The 27,480-nt window shown below is 42.7% G+C and overlaps 1 protein-coding gene across 1 annotated transcript; it reads right to left on the bottom strand.

The window, feature by feature from the left end:
* Positions 1 to 545: 545 nt before the first annotated feature.
* On the bottom strand, positions 546 to 22,940 carry CPB2 (carboxypeptidase B2). Its single transcript, XM_086612011.1, has 11 exons — positions 22,864 to 22,940; positions 18,475 to 18,550; positions 15,583 to 15,707; positions 15,387 to 15,495; positions 14,784 to 14,885; positions 14,005 to 14,109; positions 11,025 to 11,141; positions 7,160 to 7,250; positions 3,598 to 3,800; positions 856 to 940; positions 546 to 730 (listed from the first exon to the last, which is right to left on the bottom strand). The coding sequence occupies exons 1-11, from the start codon at positions 22,938 to 22,940 to the stop codon at positions 546 to 548; spliced, it is 1,275 nt and encodes a 424-aa protein (XP_086468137.1).
* Positions 22,941 to 27,480: the final 4,540 nt, after the last annotated feature.

Genomic DNA, 27,480 nt, shown 5'->3' on the forward strand with positions numbered 1-27,480 from the left:
TTTGTAGTGGAGGAGCCTGTGGGCAGCTCCCAGTTGGTATCAGTCGTTTGGCCACCTGTGTGTCCTCACTTTTGTCTAAACATACAGCAAGAAGTTCTGATGTGAACATCCTTTCTGTTTGACAGTGGAAGCAAAGAATACATTTGTTCTGTAAGAAAATCCTACAGTAGCTCGTATGACCAAAACGAGGGATTCTCTTCTACAGATGGAGTCTGCCCAGCATGCCACATGTCAATCAGAGGCCCATTCGATGCTACATCACCTGGAGTTCCTGCCATCTAGAGGAACATAACATTATCTACTCTATTTTCCACTTATAGTGTGCGCCATATATATAATTTGTAGTGCACTGAACTGCCGTTGTAGGTATAGGTATATAAATATGGTTGAGAAAAACTGATGTATTCTAAAATGAAGTATAGGGGGTGCAGTCATTTTTTTTTTTTTGCCTACATATAAATAATTTTAATAAAGCAGCAAGCTTTTTTATTATTATTATTTGAGCCAAGTAAATACAGTCATGCTGGAATAAATGATATTCAACATCACAAATTTTGAAGAACATGTTGAGCTATCTCTTTGACAGCAGAAAGTGCTTCTAGGCAAGTTGGTTTAATTTCTTTAGGAGGCAGCAAAAATCCGTAAGTTCCTGTGTCCCGAAGCTCAATGGTAAAAGAATATTTAATGCCAAGATCGTAAGCCCAGTCATCTGACCCTCCGGGAGCTAAATCTATATGAGAACGGGAAAATAGATAAGTTACCTGAAACCAGAACTTCAGTTTTCTGTTCAAAAGCTGTCTTCTGATGCTAGCAAGGATACGCTATCATGCCTGTTGTAGCAAAAATCATACTTACAAATTGTTTGTGCACCAGCACCAAGTCTGTAAGTTTTCCTTGTTGTCCTCTTTATAGCTGTAGCTGCTTTCTTTGCTAGACTTTCCTGAAATCAAATAAAACATTATTAGCTTTATAGCCTTGTGATAATAGTCAATATGTATTCAGTTAGGATTTATTTAGGAGAACCTAATGAAGTTCAACAAGGCCAAGTGCAAGGTCCTGCACGTGGGTCGGGGCAATCCCAAGCACAAGTACAGGCTGGGTGGAGATTGGATTGAGAGCAGCCCTGAGGAAAAGGACTTGGGAGTGCTGGTGGATGAGAAGCTCAACATGAGCCGGCAATGTACGCTGGCAGCCCAGAGATCCAACCGTATCCTGGGCTGCATCAAAAGCAGTGTGGCCAGCAGGTCAAGGGAGGTGATTCTGCCCCTCTACTCTGCTCTCATGAGACCCCATCTGGAATACTGCATTCAGCTCTGGAGTCCTGAACACAAGAAGGACATGGAGCTACTGGAGCGAGTCCAGAGGAGAGACACGAAGATGATCCGAGGGCTGGAGCACCTCTGCTATGAAGACAGGCTGAGAGAGTTGGGGCTGTTCAGCCTGGAGAAGAGAAGGCTCCGGGGTGATCTTCTAGCAGCCTTCCAGTACTTAAAGAGGGCCTACAGGAAAGCTGGAGAGGGACTTTTTACAAGGGCATGCAGTGATAGGACAAGGGGTAATGGCTTTAAACTGAAAGAGGGCAGATTTCGATTGCGTAAAAGGAAGAAATTCTTCACTCTGAGGGTGATGAGGCACTGGAACAGGTTACCAAGAGAAGTTGTGGATGCCCCATCCCTGGGAGTGTTCAAGGCCAGGTTGGATGAGGCTTTGAGCAACCTGGTGTAGTGGAGGGTTTCCCTGCCCATGGCAGGGGGGTTGGAACTAGATGATCTTTGAGGTCCCTTCCAACCCAAACCATTCTGTGATTCTATTTACACTGTGCTCTGGATCTTGTATTAGTTAAATACATGTAGAAAAGGCTCTGGAAAACCCCCAGGATGTGATTAAAATTTTCAGCATATGCCCATGTTAGAGATTGCATTTTCTGCTGTAGCTAGATAAAAAAATATATATGGGACCTTACCACCCACTTCAGGCAACAAACCATTTGTTCCCACTTGTCTCGTATTTTACCTTTTCCACCACAGTATTTATGTCAATGTTGATTTATGTAATATGGACAAAAACAGGAGGAAAATATTTTCATTGAGGGAATTCTGCTCTTAAGCCATGAAGAAAACTCAAATGTCCAGAATTAGTGCATCTCTTCCTGCTTTACAGGGAAGGAGTCACAAATGCATTACTACTGTTCACTCACAACTGCATTTTTTTAATGCGGTATATAAAACAGTTTATTTCAGAAAATTAAACAGTAACCAAGACAGCATAAGAATGTACATTGTTTGGGGTTAGCTTGTTCCATATTTACATCCCTGGATTGTTTTCATTTCTTCTTTTGAACACATTGGCTCTAGGTACCAATGGAAATGTTATCTCAAACTGTTTCGGTTTTTGTCTAATGAAGTAGGATGCTTCCAATGCATTAATTGTGTACCCTTTGCAGTCGTCTTAATTGTAGAACATTTATTTTTTTTAAATAAAGTGGTTGTTTTTAATATCATTTAAAAAAATAATATGTGTTAATTGACAGGAGAGATGCGTGAGGTTGAAAAACAGTAAAAATGACAGCAGTGTGTGCAAATGTCAATCCTGTGTCTTCATAAATTCTCTTACTGTCTGTCCCTATATCTTGTAACATATGAAATAGCCTGGCCACCTCAGACATGTGCTGCCTTCCCATATGGCAAATCCCAAAGCCTGCAAACCTGCTTTCTGGTCCTCTTTACATGATTTCTGCTCCTTTCTTACTGCTAGGCAGGAGCCCTTGCTGCAAACAAAAGAATTTTTTGCCTCAGCACTTGGAGTTTAGGAAACACCAAAAGTGGGCTAGGAAGTGCAGGAGAGAGAATTCCTTACTCTAGGGGATTTGATGTCTTTGTGTAAGAAAAATATTACTAAGCTGCCCACCTACTCTTGTGGCTTAATTACTCTTTGTTACCAAATCCCATTGTAGCCTGGATATTCTTTACAGATCCAGGCAAATCTGGAGTTTTCCAGTTAGCAGGAAAAAGCAGCGGATACTTTTTCCAGTTTGAACTCTACCTGTCTTCTAGGAGAGTTTCTACAAAGCCATTTAGTGGTTCAAGAATGTAAAATTCTACATAAGCAGGATATGCTTTCCATCCTACCATTAGGACCATTTTTAAATAAGTATCTGTAGCAAAACACTTCAATAAAAATAGCCAGCGTCCACCAGAATACCTCATTGCTTAGGTATGCGGAGGGTATTTTTCAGTTACACACCCAAGTAATTTCAGAGTTTGTGTAAACCATACAACATAAACAGGAATTTGCACAAATATCTTTTCAAGGTGTCCAAAAAACCAAGACTCTGCTCTTTTAGCAGCAGCTTCAAAGTATCAGAGGTTGATGATGTGCTAGCAATCTGCAATAACTTTCAGTTTTCCATAGTCTTCAGAAGACGCTCGCTGTGCTAGACCAGCCCAGACTTACTCTAAGTTCTTAAGAACATCAGGAGAAATCTCATTTCCTAATTCTTGAGCTTGAGAGCACTGTGACTCCCTCATTACAAGCATAACCAAGCAGGGTAAGAAGTTCTGAAATAAGTGTGAAACTTAAAGAGACAAGAAGGCTTACCAGCTCATCATGGTCCTTGCTTTTGTCCATAGTGTAAGAATATGGAAACAATACCATCTGGGAATAAGAGTGCATGGTTATGTATGCTTTAATGATGTCTTTGTGATCTCTGACAAAGCGAGCCACCGCTTTCACTTCAGGCTCAGACTCTGGATAGGGTCCACAGTATATCTCGTGACATTCATAGGGAGATGCTCCTTCCCCTGTGACAGAAGAGTGCACAGCGTTACTCCTTAACTTCTTCCTTTTTGCATTTCTTTGTCTCCTGAAAGAGCAGAGCATGATGCTAGTACACAAGAAATCGTGGATTCTGCTGTGCTATGGAAAGAACTCCCATGCTTGCAGAAGTCAGTGTGAGCTTCCTAGCATTTCTCACCTACTATACTCTTGAAAAAAATTGGAGAAGATGATGAAAAAAAAATTATTCGAAGACTGGATAAAAAATCTTAGAGGAGAGGATGAATATGCTCCATTTAAACTCATCAAGAACAAGATTGTAAGATCCCTTCTTAAAATCTAGAAGTGCTACAGGAAAAAGGCTGTTCTAAGTGATTATTTAATCTTGGGGGAAAGCAAACTGCAAATTGGAAGCTGAAGAAACACAAGTCAAAATAAGGGTTTTTAAGAATGAGGAAAACTAGGCAATGGAACAAGTTACCAAGAAGACAACTAGGATTCACCATTTTTGCTGTCTTCAGAATAAGACCAAATAACTTTCTGGAAGCAGCCAGGATCTTTAGTGTTAAATGTCAGCTCTTCATTATTAATAAATTTTGTAAGTTTTCCCCTTTGCTACTATCTGTAGTTTAAATGGTCATTTTATCCTTAAATTTTATGCAGGAATAAAGCTCACTGAGTACTTGAACACCCAGAAGACTTTCTTCATCCCTGGGCACTGGGACACTTTTAGAGATGTCCATCTTCCAAAAATCAATAATGCCAGTTACATCTGCAGAATAGCAGCCCTGTAGAAGCAACATAAGCTCTTATCGTGTGATACAGGAGAGAAGTAAATGTCTTCTGGTGCCCGTGACACATAGGGAAGATCTATAGCATGTCACAAATCAGCAGGGATCGTATCTGGACCCCAAAAACACTTAACAATTTTGACATATGTATGTTTTATTTAATTAAAAGTTGCAAGGCTCCATACGGTTGTATTTAGGTGAAATGTAACAGGCAGAAAGACTGGGTGATACAGCAGTATGTCGCTGTCGATGTTAAGAATAAACCTGTATTTTCATGCATCCAAGCCCCTTTGTAATATCAATGGCTGAAAATAAATCCTCAGGTTACCTACACCCTTTTATGACATAGCAGAAGCAGAAATAATACAGTGAAGAGAGCAGGCTGTGGGGAAGAAGTGCCAACAGAGACACTAAGTCTGGGAGATGCAGGCTGGGAGGTCAGAAACCAGGGTACTGGGGCAGAGATGGCTGTGGTACATTTTATGCTCTGGGATGTGTGTGTTATTCTTAATTTTGCTGATTTAAGGGAGGTTTCACAGACAGTCCATGAAAATTCATGTGCATGAAAACACAAACAGTTCCTAGCATCTATGTGAAATCATGAAAAAGTGGTAAAATAAGAATGTTAAGTTTTACACTGTTCTGTTTTGCACAGAAGTGAGTAACTGTTTGAGCGAAAAGGCAATGAAGGATCTGTTTGCTGGCAGTCTTGGATTAATGTTCTATCTGCTCTCCAAAATCCTTGGTCATACTGAGAACAGCCAGATAAGGAAACAATATGGAAAACATGGCTCAAACTGGCTTCCAGACAAATTTAGTTCCCCAGAGCGAGTGCATAGGTTTCAGTGGAGTAATTTTGCTTTTAGTGTAGAAAAGCATGATGTATCAGTGTATGTAGTATATTTTGCCCTTCAGAAAAATCGTGAGGGCTTTCTGTCTGTTCATAAAGTTGTCATCGGAGCAGCTGAAGAGGAAGAACAGATAAACATGGCAGGATAGCTCTGATTAAATGCATAGATAGAAACTCTGGAATTTTGCGTTGGCACAGAGTGTATTCACAAGCAAATCTGAAGGCAATGGAAGTTTGAACACTTGGCACGCCTGACAAGAACTCCTGTGTTTGACAGTATGTGAGCAAAGGGTAAATTGCAGGTTCCCGTGAATTTATGGTCACTTCCTGTTAGCACAATTGTGTTATTGTATTCCATTGGCACAGCTAATAATAATTAAAACGTAATTATAAAGTGATAAAACTCTGGGTTGGTTCTTCTGAGCCTTCTATTGAACTCCTGGTGTTTTGCGCAGCTACAGTGATAATCGAGGTTCTACAGTTAATATGTTCTGGATCAAATCTGTTCAACCATTGGTACCAGTTACTAAGCAAAGATCCATCTGATTCAGTAGAAGCAATATTTTTATGCTAATTAAGAAAAACAGAATTTTGTTTTCTGGCATTTTACTGACTGTTTAACTAAAAGGAGTAGAAACCTGAGGACATCCTTACAATCATCTGCTTAAGTTATTGTAAGCATCTGACTTTAGTGCTTAAATTTATCTGTAGAATGTTTTTTCTCTCCAATGACCCTGCAAGGTGTTGAGGCTTCTCTCTTCTATGTTTTCATCCATGTCTAAGAGGGGAGCATAGCATGGCTGAAAATGGCATTAATATTTCCCTAGTTACTAAAGATGTTCTGCTTTTGCCCTGTAAGAAGCTGGCCAAAAGTGCTTGACAAGTTAAATGCGATACATTACATAACATTTCCCTGAACCTAGTATCTGTATCACATAGGTTTTTTGCTGTTATTTCTTCAGACTTCTCCAAGTTCTGGTTTCATGACATATTTTTACTGAGTATCACTTTTAAATCTTTGTATTTGGTCTCCATAATTTTGTGCCTGAAAAAATGTGTGTTTTTCTCCATATAATCGCCATGGATGGTAAACAAACACCTTTATTCCCAGTTTAGCAATGGACTAAAATGACTGAAAGTCATACCAGACGTTAGTGTCAGTACTGAGTGAAGCTGGATCTGATCTATAGCGTAAATTTTAAGACAGCTGTTCTGCAGACTATTAAAAACCTCTCAAGTACTGAAGTGCCTGCAGGTAAGTAAACGTGATATAGCCTTGACAACAAACACTGAGAGCCAAGAAATCTTGGTCAGCCAGGTGTTACTGAAGGATGACTGAGATGATCAGTTCATACAACACAGTGGAGCATCTGCTCAACTAGGTGGTGCAACAGGCATTGGGTGACATAGCAAGTGCCACCTCTGCCCTCTTTCCTCCTTGCCCCACCACAGCCTGGCCCCAGTGTGTCATGGTGTGATGCAAGGGATAGGATCCAGGGTCCTGGTCCTCCTCTCCTCATCGTGCTGGGAAGAGGTTAGTCCTTGGTGTGGCATCTGGGGAGGAAAAAACCTGGGTCCCAATGAAAAGTGTCTCAAGTTGGGGAACTGTTTGCTGGTTCATAAAAGTTATTCAGCTACATTTCTATCAACTTTGTGAAATGGTAAACGAAAATGTTTTCAAAATTAAGAATTTTAAAGGCTAAAATGGAGGCAGGAGTACAATAGGAAGGAAATGATGTCATACCACACCAGCGGGCATCAAAGTTCCTGTTCATGTCAGTACCGATGCATTTGCTGTTACCGTGTGATGAGCGGCTCTTTCTCCACAGCCGGTTCTATGGAAAGATACACAAACCATGTTCAGGGAAAAAGCTGAGAAAAATGATGGCCCCATTTCACTTGTTAGTTAAATGTGGCTTCCAACTTTTGCCTCTACAGATCATGTGCTAATGAAGAGGTAAAAGACCAAGAAAGATTATAAAACCACAATCTAATTGCCAGCAAGGCTGGATGATAAAAGGAAATGTTGGGTAGGATAAGAGATCATCACATATGATTAGATTTCTATAGATTTGGGCTGTGGAAGGAGAGAAGAAGACATGCTGTTTGGCCAGGTGTGTGAGTTTTAGGAGTTTAAGTCCAACCTTTCTGTAGGCATTGCTGACAGCACGTGGAAAGTTGGAAAGTTGGTGTGCAGCTGCTGAGATGTGTACATGTAACAATCCCAATGTGAGCTGAGCTGAATTGAAGACCAAATGAGTAAAAAGAGTGGAGAAGACTTTTTTTTTTAACTTGAGCGAAGGGTCTAAAAATCAAAGAACTATCTCAACAACTCAGAATTTCCATCCAACAAATAAAATCCTGGATAAAAGATACCTATTGTACCTTCATTTATCTGAAACAAAAAGTACTTGGAGAACGGGGCTACCTTGCAGGAGGAAGAAGTCTGTTACTGACTGTGCTCTATCTGATGTCTATCTGGCATCACGGAGACGTGGTGGGACGACTCCTATGACTGGAGTGTCAACATGGAGGGGTATAAGCTTTTTAGAAAGGACAGGAAGGGGAGACGAGGAGGGGGTGTCGCTCTCTATGTCAGCAACCGGCTGGAATGCGTGGAGCTTCGCCTGGGGTCGGAGGAGGAGCTGACAGAGAGCTTATGGGTCAAGATTAGAGGACGGAGACGGATAGGGGATGTTACGGTAGGGGTCTGTTACAGGCCACCTGGCCAGGAGGACAGAGCAGATGAGGCGCTTTATAGCCAGATAGGAGCAGCCTCGCGGTCACAAGCCCTGGTCCTCATGGGGGACTTCAACCACCCTGACATCTGTTGGAGAGACAATACAGCAGGGCACAGGCAGTCCAGGAGGTTCCTGGAATGCGTGGATGACAACTTCCTCCTGCAGGTGATAGAGGAGCCGACAAGGAGGGGTGCCATGCTCGACCTTGTGCTCACCAACAGGGAGGGACTGGTGGGTGAGGTGAAACTTAAGGACAGCCTTGGCTGCAGTGACCACGACACAGTGGAGTTCAAGATCCATGGGGCAGCAAGGAAACCATTCAGCAAGCTCTGTACCCTAGACTTCAAGAAGGCGGACTTCGGCCTCTTGAAGCACCTGATGGGCAAAGTGCCGTGGGAGGTGGCCCTGGAGGGACAAGGGGCCCAGGAAAGTTGGTCTACATTCAAGGAGCACCTTCTCCAAGCTCAGCAGAGGTGCATCCCGACGAAGAACAAGTCGGGCAAAAAGACCAGGAGGCCAGCGTGGATGAGCAAGGAGCTCCTGGACCAACTGAAAATGAAGAGGTTAGCCTACAGAGGGTGGAAGCGGAGACAGATAGCCTGGGAGGAATACAGAGAAGCTGTAAGAGTGACCAGGGATCAAGTGAGGAAGGCTAAAGCCCTGAAGGAATTGAATTTGGCAAGGGATATAAAAAGCAACAAGAAATGCTTCTATAGGTATGTAGGGGACAAAAGGAAGTCCAAAGAGAATGTAGGCCCCCTCCGGAAGGATACTGGTGCTCTGGTTACCCGGGACATAGAGAAGGCTGAGGTACTTAATGAATTTTTTGCCTCAGTCTTCAATGGTAAAGCCTCTTGTCTTACCACCCAAGCTGTGGAAAGAACTAGCAGGGACTGTGAGGATGAACCACCGCCCACTGTACTTGAAGACCAGGTTCGAGAACATCTGAGGAACTTGAAGGTGCACAAGTCCATGGGACCTGATGAGATCCATCCGCGGGTCCTGAAGGAACTGGCGGATGAAGTTGCCAAGCCACTGGCTATTGTATTCGAGAAGTCGTGGCGGTCTGGCGAGGTCCCCGATGACTGGAAGAGAGGGAACATAACCCCCATTTTTAAAAAGGGGAACAAGGAGGACCCGGGCAACTACAGACCGGTCAGCCTCACCTCTGTGCCTGGCAAGGTCATGGAGCAGATTCTCCTGGGAACCATGCTAAGGCACATGGAGAGCAAGGAGGTGGTGGGTGACAGCCAACATGGCTTCACCAAAGGCAGATCGTGCCTGACCAACTTGGTGGCCTTTTACGATGGGGTGACAACATCGGTGGACAAGGGTCGACCAATGGATGTCATCTACCTGGACTTGTGCAAAGCTTTTGACACTGTCCCGCACGACATTCTTCTCTCTAAATTAGAGAGTCATGGGTTTGATGGATGGACCACTCGGTGGATAAGGAATTGGCTCAATGGCCGTACTCAGAGAGTAGTGGTAAACGGCTCAATGTCCAAGTGGAGACCGGTCACGAGTGGTGTCCCTCAGGGGTCCGTGTTGGGCCCGACCCTCTTCAACATCTTTGTCGGTGACGTGGACAGTGGCATGGAGTGCACCCTCAGCAAGTTCGCCGATGACACCAAGCTGTGTGGTGCCGTTGACACGCTGGAAGGGAGGGATGCCATCCAGAGGGACCTTGACAGGCTGGAGAGGTGGGCCCGTACCAACCTCATGAAGTTTAACCAGGCCAAATGCAAGGTCCTACATCTGGGTCGTGGCAATCCCAGGCATAAATACAGACTGGGTGGTGATTGGATCGAGAGCAGCCCTGAGGAGAAGGACTTGGGAGTACTGGTGGACGAGAAGCTCAATATGAGCCGGCAATGTGCTCTTGCGGCCCAGAAGGCCAACCGCGTCCTGGGCTGCATCAAGAGGAGTGTGGCCAGCAGGTCGAGGGAGGTGATTCTCCCCCTCTACTCTGCCCTTGTGAGACCTCACTTGGAGTACTGCGTCCAGTTCTGGAGCCCCCAACATAAGAAGGACATGGACCAGTTGGAGAGGGTCCAGAGGAGGGCCACGAAGATGATAAGAGGGCTGGAGCACCTTTCCTATGAGGACAGGCTGAAAGAGTTGGGGCTGTTCAGCCTGGAGAAGAGGAGGCTCCGGGGTGACCTTATAGCGGTCTTCCAGTACCTCAAGGGGGCCTACAGGAAAGATGGGGAGAGGCTGTTCAGGAGGGCCAGTTATGATAGGACAAGGGGTAATGGTTTTAAAATAGAGGGAGGTAGGTTCAGGTTGGATATTAGGAAAAATTTTTTTACTATGAGAGTGGTAGAACACTGGAACAGGTTGCCCAGAGAGGTGGTGGATGCTCCATCCCTGGAGACGTTCAAGGCCAGGTTGGACAAGGCCCTGAGCAACCTGATCTAGTTGGAGATATCCCTGTTCCTTGCAGGGGGGTTGGACTAGATGACCTTTGAAGGTCCCTTCCAGCCCTAACCATTCTATGATTCTATGATTCTATGTAGCATGCTATTCAGGTTGTGCTGGACTGTGCCAGTATTTGTAACCTTGCTGCTGAAGGCTGGCGCAAGCATTCCCTGACAATCTGGAAGTATTAATATCCCCAGATGAGATTCTGTCATTTCCAAATGCATCTCCAGCAACTTGGAAGACACAAGGGTACTGTGGGTCAAATGCCGATTAGCTGCAGTGTTTGTTGTGGTTTAAATAGGGCAGAGATGCAGAAATTCCAAGCAGAGATCAAGAGTTTGAGGCGTGCAGTTCCAGGATGGAAATTACACACTAAGCATGCACACTGATAGTTCCCATAAACAGCACATCAGTTGCACGCTCCATCGAAAAAGCTCTACGTACAGAAGTATGGCTCCACGTGTACTCGTAGCCATCCACATTCATCACAGGCATGACGTAGAAATCAAAGTGCTCCAGAAGTGTTGTCATGATCTGATCCCTCTCACGCATGTGAGTTGCCTATAAAGCACAGGGGAAACTTATTAAAAGCATTCGTATTAGAGCTTTTCTTACCTTCCTAGAAAGGCACCTGGTGGCATACGTAAAGTAATTGTGCAATTATCAGACCAGTCTACCTCCTGATAGAGATGCATCACATCAGAGAAATTGCTAAATAGCAAAGTAGCTCTTTGGTTAGAAGTGCAGGAGAGAGGGTAGGAATCAAACTGATACAGTCAATCAGATACACTGCAGTCCTTTAATGCTAATGAGTGGTCATGAGATAGAGTTGAAACCTGTTAATAGGAAGATTAGAGCTTTTGCTGCGTGTATAAATGATAAGAACCCTCCCTTGCACACAAAACACTGCAAAAGTAGCATAAAATTAAGCAAGCTCAAATATAACAAGTAACATTTCAAATGGCTGCTGTACATAACATTATTTCTTCTGGTTGCATTGTGAGTGCAATGCACTTCTATGCCACAAGTCAGTAAGATCTACATTGCTAATTTTGCCTCACAGCGTGTTTTGAAGGCTTTAGTGATACCTAACCGAGTTGTGTGTCCACAACACATAGATAAATTTTAACCTAGATAAGTGGTTTTGTTAATATTAGAATAGATTAAGACCTTAATGATATCTTTTTTTTTTTTCTTTATGTCTTACTTAAACCACTTTCTTTCATTTTAAATCCTTTCTAGTTTTCCTCAGGCAATGGACTTTCTCTGACTAAATGAGAAATGTCAATCATTCTGCAATCTTAACAACAAAATTAAATGATACAGAGTGGACCCATTATAAAGAATGCTTAGGATTTGCTAGAGAGAGCTAGTGATTTTAGTGTGTTTGTGCAGATGTGTATTAATGTCAGATTTTAAAATGTTACCTCATGAAGTGATATAGAAATAAAATTTGAATTTAAAACACATAAATTAGAACAAGGAGATGGAGAACCTAAATGTTCAACTTGTTACTTCTGAAAAATGCTGCAGGGACATGTCACTGGCAAAGTGACAGCACAGCTGGTAATTATTTGGGGCAGCATGAAAAGGGCAAATGCATTTCTCTCAAGGGAACCTTGAAGACTGAGATGATCTGTGGGTCACAAGGTACATTCAGCTATATTTGTCCCTAACTCCTGCAATCTCCTTTCAACTGCTACAGTCATTAATGTTTTATAGTTGTGACTGAGAACAGAAATAAGTACATTTATTATTCTTATTATTATTATCATCATCATCATAATTTAGTTCCATCATGGCCATTCATGTTTCAAGGACTCATCTATGTTGTTTCTCTGGCCACAGTACTGGTGATTGTGAAGTCTCAATCTCATCTAGCTTGTTTTTACTGTGAACTTTGCTTTTGTGAAAAAATAACAATAAATAATACTTCCGGACACCAACTGAGGAAGCTGGTCAACCTCGTCTGGGCCAAAAAGGCCTTAGGAGCCTTTTCCTGGTCTGTACTAGGAATTGGGCCAGCAGCTCAGCATGATGAGTTGAGCAGAGATGCCTTAAATTCAAAAAGACCAAAGCAACGTATGTTAAGGTCCAGGTGCAAACCATAGATGTTGTGGGTGTGGGTCTCTTCTCCCAAGTAACAAGCGATAGGACAAGAGGAAATGGCCTCAAGTTGCACCAGGGGAGGTTTAGATTGGATATTAGGAAAAATTTCTTCACCTAAAGGGTTATCAAGCATTGAAAAAGGCTGCCCAGGGTGGTGGTTGAGTCGCCATCCCTGGAAGTAATTAAAAGACCTGTAGATACGGTGCTTAAGGACATGGTTTAGTGGCAGACTTGGCAGTGCTAGGTTAATGGTTGAACTCAATGATCTTCAAGGTCTCTTCCAACCTAAACAATTCTATTATTCTATGATTCTATGTTGTATCTTTTGGCATACCTTTGTTCGCTATCCTCAGCAGTGTAGATATTATTAAAGATCAAATGTGACTATCGGTCTGTGGCTGCACACCAGCGCTGGTCAGGATAAGCCCAACTACAGTCTCATCCCATCAGTGATACACTAGTTTCCATGAACTGGTACTATGCGCATGGCTGGCAGTTGTTGATCATGTTCTGGTGATCTGAAATGAGGGTGTCTCTAGCAGGGATGGTACCTTCAGAAGAAGGCGGCTTGTGTGGCCTCATTTCCTGATTGAGGCAGATCCAGAAGAAAGCAGGAGCACAAATAGAAAATGCAGAGACAGGAGGTGGAGGATCAGTAGCAGCAGGCACAGCAGCAGGTGACACATCACAGCAAGCGCTAAGTACAGGTTGCTGGTGTGGAGCTATGCCATGCCTGGAGCAGGCAAGCGTGGGGTACCTATTGCTCTAGGAAGACACATAGGGAAGAACCAAGGGTTTTAGGACAGCTTGAGCTCACTCTGGATGTCCTCTGATCTACTCCTGGCAGTGACAGCTGGAGTAAGATGGGCATGAGCCACCATGTGCTCCGTGACTCAGAGCCAAGATCGTTCCTTGGATGCATGTGGCAGTATAGACATAGACCTAGTAAATTACCAAATACTTGCTTCTTCTGGCATGCCCCCTCCATCTTTGACCATTCATAATTGTACACATCTCTGATGAATTTGCTGCACGTACTTTGAAGTTTCTTTCATACTTGAGAATACATCTGAGCTCTTTTGCATTCAACCTATATGACTTTCTGTCTCTCTCACACACACTCCCGTTCATCTACTGACACACACGTACATGCACACACACTCACTGCTACATATGCAGCTTAGGTTGGTGTTGTCGAAGTAAATGGATTAAGACTTTATGGAGCTTAGAGCGCAATTGGACAAAGAAGGTAAATGGCATCAAATTTTTTTTGCTTTGCTTTGAAAACGGTAATCAGATGTGATTATCTACTCACATAGCCTATGAACCACAGGCAAAAAGCAGGAGAAATCCATTCTCTAGCGTGGATACCGCAGTCAATCCATATGGCACTTTTGGATTTTTCCTGGCCCTTAGAAAGCTGACAAAAGATAAATTGTATTAAAATGTCACCATGGTAAAGTGTACCACATAAAAGTGGAAGTGAAAAGGATAACCAAGATGTAAGAAGAAGCATCTGTCTTGTAGGGAGAGCTTAGACCGATCCTGGTCTAAGCAACGTGGTGTAGTGGAGGGTGTCCCTGCTCATGGCAGGGGGTTGGAACTAAATGATCTTTGATGTCCCTTCCAACCCAAACCATTCTATGATTCTGTGATTCTATCCTGGGCCAGGATTCTGCTCTCAGTTACGTTCACATACAATCAGAGTGCCGAATTCAGTCTGCTTGCAGCAAGCCTCTGACATGTACCAGGGTGCACCAGGACTGCAGCAAGACCTGAAGTCAAGAGAGCAGATCCCCAACTATGCAGGGCAACAAACTAGATTGGCTTCATACCCAACAGAGGAGGGTATCCACCATGCCAGTACTTCATGCCTTTGGATGATGGCCTAGATGTGATTTGCGACCCAGCAAGGAATCGAGAGTGGTCAAATGCCTTTGCAAAGGTAATGCACCTTACTAGAAGAACTTAGGAAACTTCTAAAGGACACAAAAATATACATATAAGTGTAGATTTAAGGAAGTGTTTTGGCCAAACCTCAGCACTTGCTTAAATTAGTACTTGGAAAGATTTTGCAGTAAGTCACAGTTGTACCTTCAGAACATAAAGTGGTCGTTTCTCATATGATGATCCAATATATATTTTCTGGAGGAGGTCAGAATGGACTTTCACTATTTCTTCCATCCAGTGATATATCTGCAAGGATGAAATTAGTAAATAGATCTTCTCCTTATTTTTTTCTAGACTTGTCTAGATTTAATTCTTCTTCCTTAAATCCTGACTCTTCAACTGATGGGAAAGAAAAACTAGCAATTCAGACCACTCACCAGCTGCCTGACTCTAATTTATCTTAAAACAAACAGTAAAATACAGTCACAACACAGTCCAAGTATAGCCCTGAAATTCCTCTTTACTTCTATTTGGTTAAATTATTGTTAATTTAATGTTTTAAATATTTGCATGTTGTTTGCAATTTCAGTTCACTTTTTTGTTGGCTGCATTTGAATGGCAGTTTGAGGCAATACATGTATGAGAGATTTTGACTGGTGCTTCGTTCTTTCTCTATGGGTAAATACTATTTTCAGTGGTTGAGCAATACAGTGGAAATTATTTATCTGTCGATGATTTCTTTTCCTGTCTCCTTTCTCAAATTTTCACCCCTTGAATCTATAGAGAATGGCAACAAAAATGTCTTACTTCTTTCATCGAATGGTAGTTTTCATAATATGATGAAGATCTGCGTGGGTTGACTGTATCATTGATAGTCTGTTTTTCAATAAGTCCTTGAACATCTCCTATCAAGACTCTGAAAAACAAAGAGCATAATCTTTTGTTAAATAAATGACAAACAACTTTACAGAAACATTTGTGACAACAAATGAAAAATACATACTTGTGTTGGATGGTCAGTTGCCTTAACTGAGCTTTTATGCCATTTATGCTGGATGCCCCGACATAGAAATGGACTTCTCTGGCCTTCTGGATGTTTTCAACCACAATAGGTTGCCAGAGAATGACCTGCAAAGTTTCCAAAAACATTTTAATTTTTTACTGAGGAAAGAAAAAATATTCTTACTAAACATTTAATAAGTATTTTGAAAATAATCAAAGCATATGTTTTCAATTTAAGAGACCACTTGTAACAAGCAGCTTAATGTTCCCTGTGTTGTGTTATAGCGTTCTGCTACTGCCGGAATTGAAACGTGTGCATTTAAGAGATGTTTATAATGACTTCTGCACATAAATTCATAAATCAAGAACAAAGACAGGAACATAACCTTTTCTGAGATAGTATTTCTAGTATAATAGATATGTTTAGCCTGTTATTATGTTACATGTTTTCAAGTCTGCTGAGAGTTATTTTCCCTGAGGGTGTTTGGAGAATTAATGAAGATCAGACCAGTTTTTCTAGTTATTGTATTTGCTGATTACTTTGATCAGGGAGGAAATAAATGCCAGAAGGGGTTTGAATATAAGTCAAGTTGAAGCAGCAACACAGAGATTAGAAATGGAAGGAAAATAAGAAAATGGAATTCTTCTTGGTAAAATTGAATCTTTTACAATAATAAAATCAGAAGCCAACATATTCCATAAAAGACTGAAATTTTAGAAGCAATAGTACAAAAAGATCTAGAAGTGACAGTAAGAAGAAAATTAGGCCTGGTTTTACAATGTGAAAAATGTCGACATAGTCCTTGGATGCATTTTTGAAGAGATACAGCATGGAGTCGGCAGACAATAGGGTTTATTTTTTCCTTTCTGGTGTGGTTGCATCAGGAATATTATATTCAACTTAGGGCATCATGTTTCCAGGCATGTATCAGCTGTCAATTGTTTACCTCACCCATTTCTCAGAGAGAACGTGCCTGAAAATTCATACAGAAAACTCATCCATGCTTTTAATCAAGACTTTGAAACAATAAATGGTAAAACATTTGGCCCCTGGATATATTACTGCAATGTGCTATACAAATGGCTGAGCTAGTCTCAGTGTAGCCATCTCAGACATTATCAGCAGGGTAGCAACAGCATCACACGGCTCAGCATTGTTTGGAAAACCCATCCAAGAAGCAAGCTGGATGCTTGGCTCCACAGCACTGATTTCCCTGTTGCCCTGGCTAACCTGCTGTCTGCACTGGCGTGCACTGGTTCAGATTTAGTTTCTCTTTGGTGTAGGCATTCTTTGAATTGAGAATAAAGAAATCTAAAGAACTCTGGATTGACACAGCTGAGGTGGCAGAGGAGGAGTGAATGGAGGTGAACGGGAAACCTTGATAATGCATATGATTATTGGTCTCTTTACCCATCATCAGCAATGGTCAATACTGCCCCAGGGGCAGCTACAAAAGACTCTGTTGTAGGTGTTCCCGCACCTGGGTCTTCTGATGAATGCTACATGCGATGTATGTGCTCTAAGAACAAAGCATTTCCTTTGTTTAGGTTTTCGCTTTCCAACTTTTGCAGGAGTAGCACCTATAATTCTTCTTGTAAGATGCTAATTTTAATTTTCTTCTATTTTGCTAGATTGTAACCATTAAAATTCATTGGGAGCTACTGTTTGTGTCTTCCTTTTCCTTTTCCTTTTCCTTTTCCGTTTCCGTTTCCGTTTCCTTTTTTCCTTTTTTCCTTTCCCTTTCCCTTTCCCTTTCCCTTTCCCTTTCCCTTTCTCTTTCCTTTTTCCTTTCCCTTTCCTTCTCCCATTCTCTTTCCCTTTTCTTCTTATAACTTGACCAATTTGTAACCATGGGAAAAAAAATGGCCAGTTTATAACCCTTGAAAAATATTGAGTTTGCATATTCACATAAGTGACTTGGCAGAAAGCACCACATACTCTCTCTGCTCTGAATGTGTTGCAGTTGTTCTTCGTGGCTTCCTGGGGCTCCTGGCTTCACGAGAAAGTGAGGAAGGACAGTGGTGAAGAAAAGATGGAGGAGGGAAAGTTTATTTTGGTACAGCAAAGGAGGTGGATATGTGAACTGACATGTGGAGGTGGAAAAGAGCAAGGAAGATTATCAAGGTTTGTTTGAACTGAAGGGAAAGATAAGAAGATGCTGGTAGGGACAGCAGAAGACTAGTAAGATTTTGTGATGGATGTAAAATAAATAAGAGCCAAGAAAGACAGAGAAAAACTGGGCATAGGCACTGTTAAAAGCTTTCAGTCATCTGAGACACATCCTCAATCATCCTGTAAATTATATTGGTTGAGAGAATGTTTACACCTTTATTGCTGAATGTTGGCTTCACCCTGTGAGGGTGTCACTGGGCAAATGCTTTTAAAAAGGAAGGGATGCCTCATTTTAATTAAATACTCTCTTTTTTAATGACAGATAGAAGTAATTAAAAAAAAGTATTGCTTAAGAGATATTTATCTTCTAAACGCTGCTTTAAGAAAAATACCATGAAAATCCAGTTATGATCTTCAAATCTGTACAAGTCATATATATACGTCAAGATCGCAGTGCTCTGAAGTGCTGAGGTTCCCCAGCAAAAGTGTTTTTACTTACTGTATGTTGGTGCTTTGCCAATTTTGCAGTGAATTGGTACACAAAATCAGTTGCAGAAATCTAAGCTCTGCTATAATGCACTCCTATAACATCATGAAGCAGAAGTCACCTCATGTAAATCAGAAGGTAGCAGAGCAATGAAAACCAAGCATTTGCTGAGCTGCAGTATTAGGCCAAATGACTGAAAGTGGGCTAAATCTTTCTCCAAGGGGAGAAGCAGTATTAGTGCACTTGGGGAAAGAATTTGGCCAGAGACCAGAAAGGCAGAGGGATCCGTTTACCTCAGTGGTGTTCAGTAAATCCTGAAGGGCTTCGACCTGTTTGTCTGTTTGTGGGAGAGCCCACAAAACTTCATCCCTGAAAAACAAAGGTATTTAGATAAAGCACAGGTACTTGGAACTAATCTAAGTCATGCAAAAGTAGAGAAGCAGGCTCAGTGTTTCTCATCTTCCCTGGCTTGGCTGCTATGAACTCAAAAAAGGTTCAGTAGGGAAGATGCTGAGCTCCGTTCCAGCTTCTGCTTCTGCCAATCAGTAAAATCCATGAAAGAGGTGATGCAGGGCTTGGGCAGCCAATATCTACTGCTGGACACTGAGATTGCTCCTGGGGGTTGGCACCAGCACAACAGCTGCCAGCCCCAGCTAATTCAGTGTGCACCATTGAAAAACCAGCCTGGACCAAGAGTACAGCTCTCCTGAGTTTCTTGGTCTCAGTCACTGTTCAGCACAGGCATGAGCCCTCCTAGCCTCCTGCAAAAGCCAAACATGATGTTTTGCAGATGTGCAGAGGCTACTACTATCATCATTCCCACTCCAGTCCAGTTTTCTTTATCTCCTCATTTCTATCCCTCTGCCAGGTATAGTTTCAATTGGTCTATACCACTGTCCTTCTCCTCTTTGCCTGATACTTATATTCCCCTTCTACCTGAAACCCATGGTCTGAACATGTGGAGGATTAAGGCACGGACCCTGCTGAGTGCTTCAGGTGAAAGCATGGGTGAAATCATTTATTGAGCCAAGCTGGCAATCTTATATACATGTGACAAATCCCCCTCCTGCATTTGGTCCCAGTCCTTGTTTACTGTAAGAATATTTTTCTGTTCTTCTTTCCAAGGTCACTGGTCTCAGTCCCGTGTCCTGCACATCTGTTCTTGTTATCCATTGTTTACAGTTGTCACGCACTTCTATTTTTGTGTCCCACGGTCTCATGGGAGACTATTTTTGTGTCCCACGGTCTCAGGGGAATTCCGTCTCCCACATGAACACACTGTACACAAGATGGTGCTTCCCAGCTACTCCATGCCTGACCCTACCATCAGTGACCGAAGTGAAATTCATAGAATCATAGAATGGTTTGAGTTGGAAGGGACCTTAAAGATCATCTGGTTCCAAACTGCCTGCCATGGGCAGGGACACCTTCCACCAGATCAGGTTACGCAAAGCCTCATCCAACCTGGCCTTGAAGACTTCCAGAGATGGGGCATCCACAACTTCTCTGGAGAACCTGTTCCAGTGCTTCACCACCCTCATAGAGAAGAATTTCTTCCTTATCTCTAATCTAAATCTACCCTCTTTCAGTTTAAATCCATTGCCCCTTCACTTTCTGGAAAGAAAAAATACCACCTTGCATTGTAAATCCAGCCCTGATCTTCAATGCCCTGCAAGCCATGTAGTTCAAAATTGCATTGACTAGATAATTAAAATGATTTGTGTGTGTAGAAGGAGGCTCAGGGGAATGTCAGATCCCTATTTCCATTTTCTGCGCTGAGGTGGCTCTTGTCCCTCTAATCATGCGGAGTTGGTGGCAGTGCGTAAACCAGGCACTGTGGAAGTTCCTGCCAGCCCTGTCTGCAAAGGCTGTCCTGAAAAGAAAACAGTCAGGGCTCTCAAAACTAGTGTTTTCAAGCTGCCTAACATGATTGTCACAACTCGTTGTTGTGACTGATTTCAAGTAGAGACCTGACAGCATCTGGCAAAAAGGTGATTCATCTTTTTCACTTTTAGCCAAGCTCCAAGCAATCACTGTTGCTTCTCTTAAAGAGCCAACAATGTGCCAGCCCTATTTTTGCCCCCACCATCATTTGGCAGAGCATCCAAAAGCAATCAGGCATAGGCAAGGTTGCCAGTTTGCCTATTTCTTTAGGCAAGTGCACTCCAAAGCTTGTGTTGGGGGCTACTTCAAAAGGGAATTTATCTTCTTGTATCTCACGGAGTCTTTTCACAGGGGAGACCAGAAAAGGGCATCTGCATCTGGTTTTGTCCTATGATTCCCACAGCCTGAGAGCATCATAATGAGGAAGCTGGTATGTGCTTGTACCCCACCATTTGCTGCACAAATATTTCAGCTGAGTGTGGTAAGTACTGGGCAGGTTGTAGCTAGCAGCAATTCCTCTATAGCTCTCATTGGTAGGACCTGAAAACACTGAACAGGCTGATCCAAGTTCTGCCCTTGCTCTTGCAGCCATGTTTAACATGGGTATTAACAGCTGAAATTGTAGTCATTGGGCTTCTCAGTTCCTCTGTTCCAATTTGACGTTTTACCCTCTTTCATTTATCTTCTGCCCCTCTTCTGTTAGAAAATACCCAGACGAAAGCTCTAATTATTGCCTTTATATCAATCTCAGAAACAAACCTCCACCCCCAGGTTCCTTGCACTGCCTGCTGCCCTGTTATGGCTGGACATGTTCATCTTGAACACACCTCTTCTCTTTCACTTTCTGTCCTCATGCCCTGCTTCCCTGGTTGCTCTTTAAGTTTGTCCTTAAGAGGATCCCTCTCACTACCCTCCTCTGATTTGCTGCCGGGGTTGCTGTTCCCCGTCCGTTTTTCCTCTCTCTTTTATTTCTGGATAAATGGAAGTCCAGCTGCCATCCCCACACTACAATGCTCAGGTCTTATCCTGTAGCTATGACAGAGTGGGTGGGATGTGTTACAGTTCATTTTAGATGGTTTCGATATCTTCATCTGAGCTAGTCACTCTCAATAAAGAAACAGGCACTTTCAGGGTCCAGTTAACAGGAGCTAATTTAGATGTGTGTGCTAAACTGGGATAAATTATAGCCTAAATGCACATCTTTTTCTCCACTATCTGTACAAGAAGATGAAGGGGACTTGTTCCTATGCAGAACTGTATGGAAAGCCTGTATAGTCAGATGAATCCCATGCAGGGGCCCTGGCCACCACCTCACAGATAGAGAGAGATATAGATAGTGTCACTAGAAGAGTGCTGCCAGCATCTTCTCGTGTCCTCCTGGACCACATAAACTGTTCATCTGCCTGGAGCACAGATGTCTGCCTGAGGGCTGTCTTTTCTCCCACCTTGCTGGCTCTCCAACAGCCTCCAGCCTTGCCCTTTCCCTGCAAGTGAGCTCGATGTCTTTCTAGTGCCACCAGCTCTTTCACAAGTCTCACAGTGTTTAGTATTTTTCTTAGAAGTCGAAATGCAGTAACCACACTGTAACCTTGCAAAGGGAAGCTTTAATACGTGACCGTTAAATCCTCCAATGCTAGCACTCAAATAAAAATAAAAAGTCAGATATAATATATCACCTTTAAAATCTCATTATTTTAGCCATTCTCATAACAGGGGCTGGGAGAGTTAGAATTGTGCTTTCCAACGGGAAATGCCATATTTTTCTCTAAGGGTCAGATATTCAGTGTTTTGTTTAAACATGAGATAAATAAACCTTCCAGTAGCACAGAGCGATATTGCTCCACTGAATTCACCTAAAAATTTCTTTAAGTCTCCTCCTACTGTAACCTCCGTCAACAAAATACAATTGCAACACAGAGATGGAAGATCCTCTTTTTAAGGCATGAACTCAATGGTGTTCTCTTGTCACAGGTCTGCCACTGGCATGTGGTGCGGAGTCACAGAAGGGCTGTGAGACATAATTGACTATTATTTGTGTAGATATTTCTGTCCTGGGAGTAGGTTGTGTTTAATCGTGCTTCCTCTAGGTTGTTCATCTTGCTTAGTATCACTACATGAGCAGCTTATCCTTTTAGTTCTACCTACTAAAACATTTCAGGTTTTTAAGCCAGCTGTACATGTAGAAAATAACAGCACTCTGCCTGTCTTCATCTCTGACACATGTTCTCATATTTTAAGAAAGCATTTGGTTTCAGGGCATTTCTGAAGTTTATCGATAGGTAACAATAAAGCTGCTTCTGAAACATTATACAAATACCAAATGGTTATTCAAAAATGATTTATGACTGGAAAAACAATCATAAAAGCTGCTTTAGAAAGAAAACAGATTGTTAGCACTTTCTGAAATGGTTTCTCTTTCTACCTCAAGAAGTAATTCATTTAAGATCTTGTTTTAAGGCAAATGAAGCAAATTATTTTTTCCCATTAAGTTTCAGAATGCCCTTTATTGGCATTCAAAAGCACTGAATGAACAGAATTGATTTGCACTTAGACCGAAAAGAATAGTTTTAATATGATTAAAAACGTAGGATTTATGGATGCAAAGAAGACTTAGAATAATTTCATTTCCTCCACCATCTATATGTTAAATTGAACCACATATCCAATCACAAGAGCAATAAATAAATGTCAACCTTTGCCAAATGTTTTCTTATACAACATGGAGTTATTTCGCCTCAATACTTTCCCTGTCCCACTCACCACACACTAAAAGCCCAGTAGCACCATCAGATATTTACCTTGGAAGAGCGAAGACATGTGTCTCTTGAATCCAGATAAATAGGGTAAAAAAGAGCAGGTAAAACTTCATCTTCATGGCATCCACAATGAAACCAAATGCAATTGGAAAGCCGAGGGTTCAGGACCCACATTATTGATTCCAAAAATGTTATTTAAACAGTGGTTAAATTTTAATAGTGTCTCATGTCAACTCCAAGTTTCTGGTGGCTAAGTCAATATGACAGAGCTCCCTGGGGAGGTCCTGCTCATATTGATGTTGCCCATCTGGGAAAGGATAAAATACATTTTGGACATTTTCATATTGACAAGGCACTTTGTCATCTCAGCCTTTGTGTCATTTCATTGCGGCTATGAGCCATAGACATAAGAAAGAATACCAAGTGTGAAGTTTTTGTGATTCTCTAATATTTACAGAGGTCCAGCAGCATGTTCGGCATTCAGCACTCCTATGGCACATCACAGCCAAGCATGAAGCTGGGTGAGAAGAGTGGGAGTGAGGTTATGAAGTCCAAATGGAAAAATCCTGGGCAGGAAGGCTTCTTTTGCTGGCATTCACTAGCAGAGAAAACAAGGAGCAAATGGGACATGATACCTGCTTGCTATTGAGAGCCATTCGTTTAGTTCACGATGGAGCACATCAACTGGGTCTCCATCTTCCGCTGCTGGCCTCTACCTCTTTGGTTAACACCCCATCCATCCAAGGATTTCAGATTGCTTGTGCTGCTCCATGTCCTCTTTTCTGTGATGTTATGACATCCATGTATTTTCCATATGTCATACTGGGTTAGCTTTTCAAGAAAAAGTACCAGTGACTCTTCGTCTCATTATTATTAATTTTTGCATGCCCCAAGATTTGCCTCCCATATTTCTATCCACAGTTGTCTAGACAGGACGTGACGAAAAGCTGAATGAATTTGACATGTCCAGAATACGTGATCTCCATCTACGTTCCCCTCTTGAACAGTAAATCCGGCTTGGCTAGGACACAGCTTATTATCATGGTCCAAGTCCTCTTCTTCCATGAACCGACATAACAGTTCCAGGCATGGCACTAGTTAGAGAACACCCCAATGTCAGCCTTGTGCAGAGGAGAACTGCTCATTTACATCTCATCATCCTCACAGCTAAACTAAGGAAGTGTGGTCTGGATGATCGGGTAGTGAGGTGGATTGTGAACTGGCTGAAGGATAGAAGCCAGAGAGTAGTGGTCAATGGGACAGAGTCCAGTTGGAGGCCTGTATCCAGTGGAGTCCCTCAAGGGTCGGTACTGGGACCTGTACTGTTCAACATATTCATCAATGACTTGGATGAGGGAATAGAGTGCGTGGTCAGCAAGTTTGCTGATGACGCTAAACTGGGAGGAGTGGCTGACACACGTGAAGGCTGTGCTGCCATTCAGAGAGACCTGGACAGGCTGGAGAGTTGGGCGGGGAGAAATTTAATGAAATACAAGGGCAAGCGTAGAGTCTTGCATCTGGGTAAGAACAACCCCATGTACCAGTACAAGTTGGAGACTGAACTGTTGAGGAACAGCACAGAGGAGAGGGACCTGGGCGTCCTGGTGGACAGCAGGATGACCATGAGCCAGCAATGTGCCCTTGTGGCCACGAAGGCCAATGGCATCCTGGGGTGTATTAGAGGGGGTGTGGTTAGTAGGTTGAGAGAGGTTCTCCTCCCCCTCCACTCTGCCCTGGTGAGACTGCATCTGGAATATTGCGTCCAGTTCTGGGCCTGTCAGTTCAAGAGGACAAGGAACTGCTTGAGAGAGTCCAGCGCAGGGCCACAAAGATGATTAAGGGTGTGGAGCATCTCCCTTATGAGGAAAGGCTGAGGGAGCTGGGTCTCTTTAGCTTGGAGAAGAGGAGACTGAGGGGTGACCTCATTAATGTTTATAAATATGTAAAGGGTGACTGTCATGAGAATGGAGCCAGGCTCTTCTCAGTGGCATCCAAGGATAGGAGAAGGGGAAATGGATGTAAGCTGGAACATAGGAGGTTCCGCTTAAACATGAGGAAGAACTTCTTCCCAGTAAGGGTAACAGAACACTGGAACAGGCTGCCCAGTGAGGTTGTGGAGTCTCCTTCTCTGGAGATGTTCAAAACCTGCCTGGACATGTTCTTGTGTGATCTATCTAGGTAGTCCTGCTCAGGCAGGGGGATTGGACTAGATGATCCTTTGAGGTTCCTTCCAATCCCTAACATTCTGTGATTCTGTGATGTCCAGCACCAGGTTCACTCTCATGTTAGATCTTGGCTGAGCATGTAGTATAGGTGTAGAATGGGGGAATCAAACCCACTGTCTGATATAAAAGGTTTTTCAGGTAAGTGGTCCCCAGAGACACAACATGGTTTTCTTCCAGATGGAATTCATTCCAGAAGAGGACTGAGGGGTGAATCAACCTACATGCGCAATGGTAACATCAGGGATCCAAGACCTGGGCATGAATGGGAGAACTAAATTATTTGATGCTGTAGATATAGCTTAGGGTTATAGCTATACAACTGGGTGAAAGATGCCTGGGAGCAAACCCTGGAGTTAAGGTTAGGAAACATAAACTAGATTGCATCCACCAGCCTCCTCTAAAACCACTCTGGAGTGGTCTAGATCAGAGCCAGTGCTCCATTTAGGCAGGCAGTCGGGACTTCAGAGCTCAAATTCAGTCCTGGCTCTTTTTTATTTAGGAGGGCACACCTGCCCTAAGAAGCCAGACAGCTAAGTTTTAGATGGCTGAAGTCAGCAGAGTTGAGTCGCACTCCCCAGTGAGTACCCTGACATCAGCGTCTCTGTGAAAATACACCAACACTGAACATCCCCAAACTGGAGTTGAGCACAAATCATACACCAGAAGGAAAGAAAAAAAAGGCTCACGGGAAGCTAAACCACTGACATCTTACATAGATTTTGTAGTTCCTATTTTATCTTCTCTAGATATTATTCAAACAAATAGGAAGTTCTGGTAAAGTACAGAGGCCATTCCCTGCAAGGGCAGTGGGCAGTGGGTAGCCCCCTGCCACAGGGATTGGTTTTTAAAGCAGTGGCTCAGATGCTCTTCCATCACATGGGCAAAAGGAAGTGGCCAACAGAGGATAAAATACAGGAGAGGAAACTTGGTCATCCAGGCACACTTTTGTCTGGAAATGTCTGATGCACAGATATGAATTTAAAGAAAAATTGGATCTACCAAGATAGGTGTAACAGAGAAGACTGAAAAGCCAATGGAGTGAGGTTGCTGGTAACAAAGGAAAGAAAAGGATCATCTTTCTCTATGTCTTAAAGTGTTAATTAAGTGGAAAAAGGAAACACTTTCTGCTGTCTACCTAAGAAGAAAGTTTTGGACAAATGGTAGGTGTTAGACATTTTTGTATGTTGATTGCTTTTCCTGTGGGTTTTTTTTTTGGCTTGTTGCAAAGAGATGGTTCACATGCTGCTTGAAAGCTGCTCTTTTCCTACTTGCTTTTTGGTTTCTCGTATGTACTGGAAATATTTCACAGAGGAAAAAAAGGAAAAAATGGGTGTTTGAGGAAACTAAAGGCACTAAAGGAAACTCTGAGGGAAGGACAAACCAGAGTCTTGTGGTAGTTAAACTAATTGCACAGTTTAAAACACAATAAATAGAAAAGTAAACGTAGGATGACAGATCAAAAAATAAATAAAAAATAAAATGGAAGATGTGACTGACTGGGAGGCAAAAATTTATGTCCCTACGCCTCTTTCTTGTTTGAAAGCCTGAGAGGTCTCGCGACTCAAGGTAGGACACAAACTCTTGCCTCTCAAGCATGTGCTGGACATTGCTTATTTGGATCAGTCATCTTTCTGCTTTTTTTTCCCCTTTATTAGTATTTGAACAATGCAGACAACATCCTCCTTGCCATCTTTGATCTCTATCCTTGGATGACTCCCAATGGCAGCTCCACACCCATTACAGCCCCTAGCTCCATCCCAGCACCACCACCTCACCAGCAGCAGCCAAACTGTTTGAGTCTCGTGCCTAAAATGAGGTTCCTGGTCAGTAAGCACCTCCATAAAGTGGGCTGATTTTCGAAACCATGGAGGTTGCCATTGCAAAGATATTTGTGCTGTGACACACGTCACACACAAAGACAATTTCTATGACAGTTCAGTCCCTGACCAGGTCAGGTTTCCTTTCCTAATATGATCTATTTATACTGTGTTGCTGCAGTTTGTTCTAATGAGCAGCCGGCTATACATTGGTTACCCTCAAAGCTGTGTGAGCTGCTGAGGAGCACTCTAGCCATGCCCAGGAAAAACATCAGTAAAAAAACCTACCGACATAATAGAAAGGAATGAGAATGTATTTAGACATCAAACTTAAGCATTAACTTCTCTGCTTCCACCCAGCTGTTAGAGGTTGTCATTTGTCCTTTGACTTATGTTGACATTCCCCCTATCCGTTTGTCTCATCTGCTTAGGAAGAGAGAACCATCTCCTCTAACACCATCTCCTTCCCAGTGCAGACCTGAGCAAGCCGTCTCGTGCCACTTGCATGGGCACTGCAGAGAAGTGGGCACTGTTCAAGAGAAGGGTTACTCACTTGGAGGTAGGAGGTGGCATTTGTTCCTTTTAATCCCATGAATTCTATCTCTCACCCTCAGCTT

Source organism: Tauraco erythrolophus, chromosome 1 (assembly GCF_009769465.1).
Source record: "Tauraco erythrolophus isolate bTauEry1 chromosome 1, bTauEry1.pri, whole genome shotgun sequence".
In the NCBI taxonomy this organism is placed as follows: domain Eukaryota; kingdom Metazoa; phylum Chordata; class Aves; order Musophagiformes; family Musophagidae; genus Tauraco; species Tauraco erythrolophus.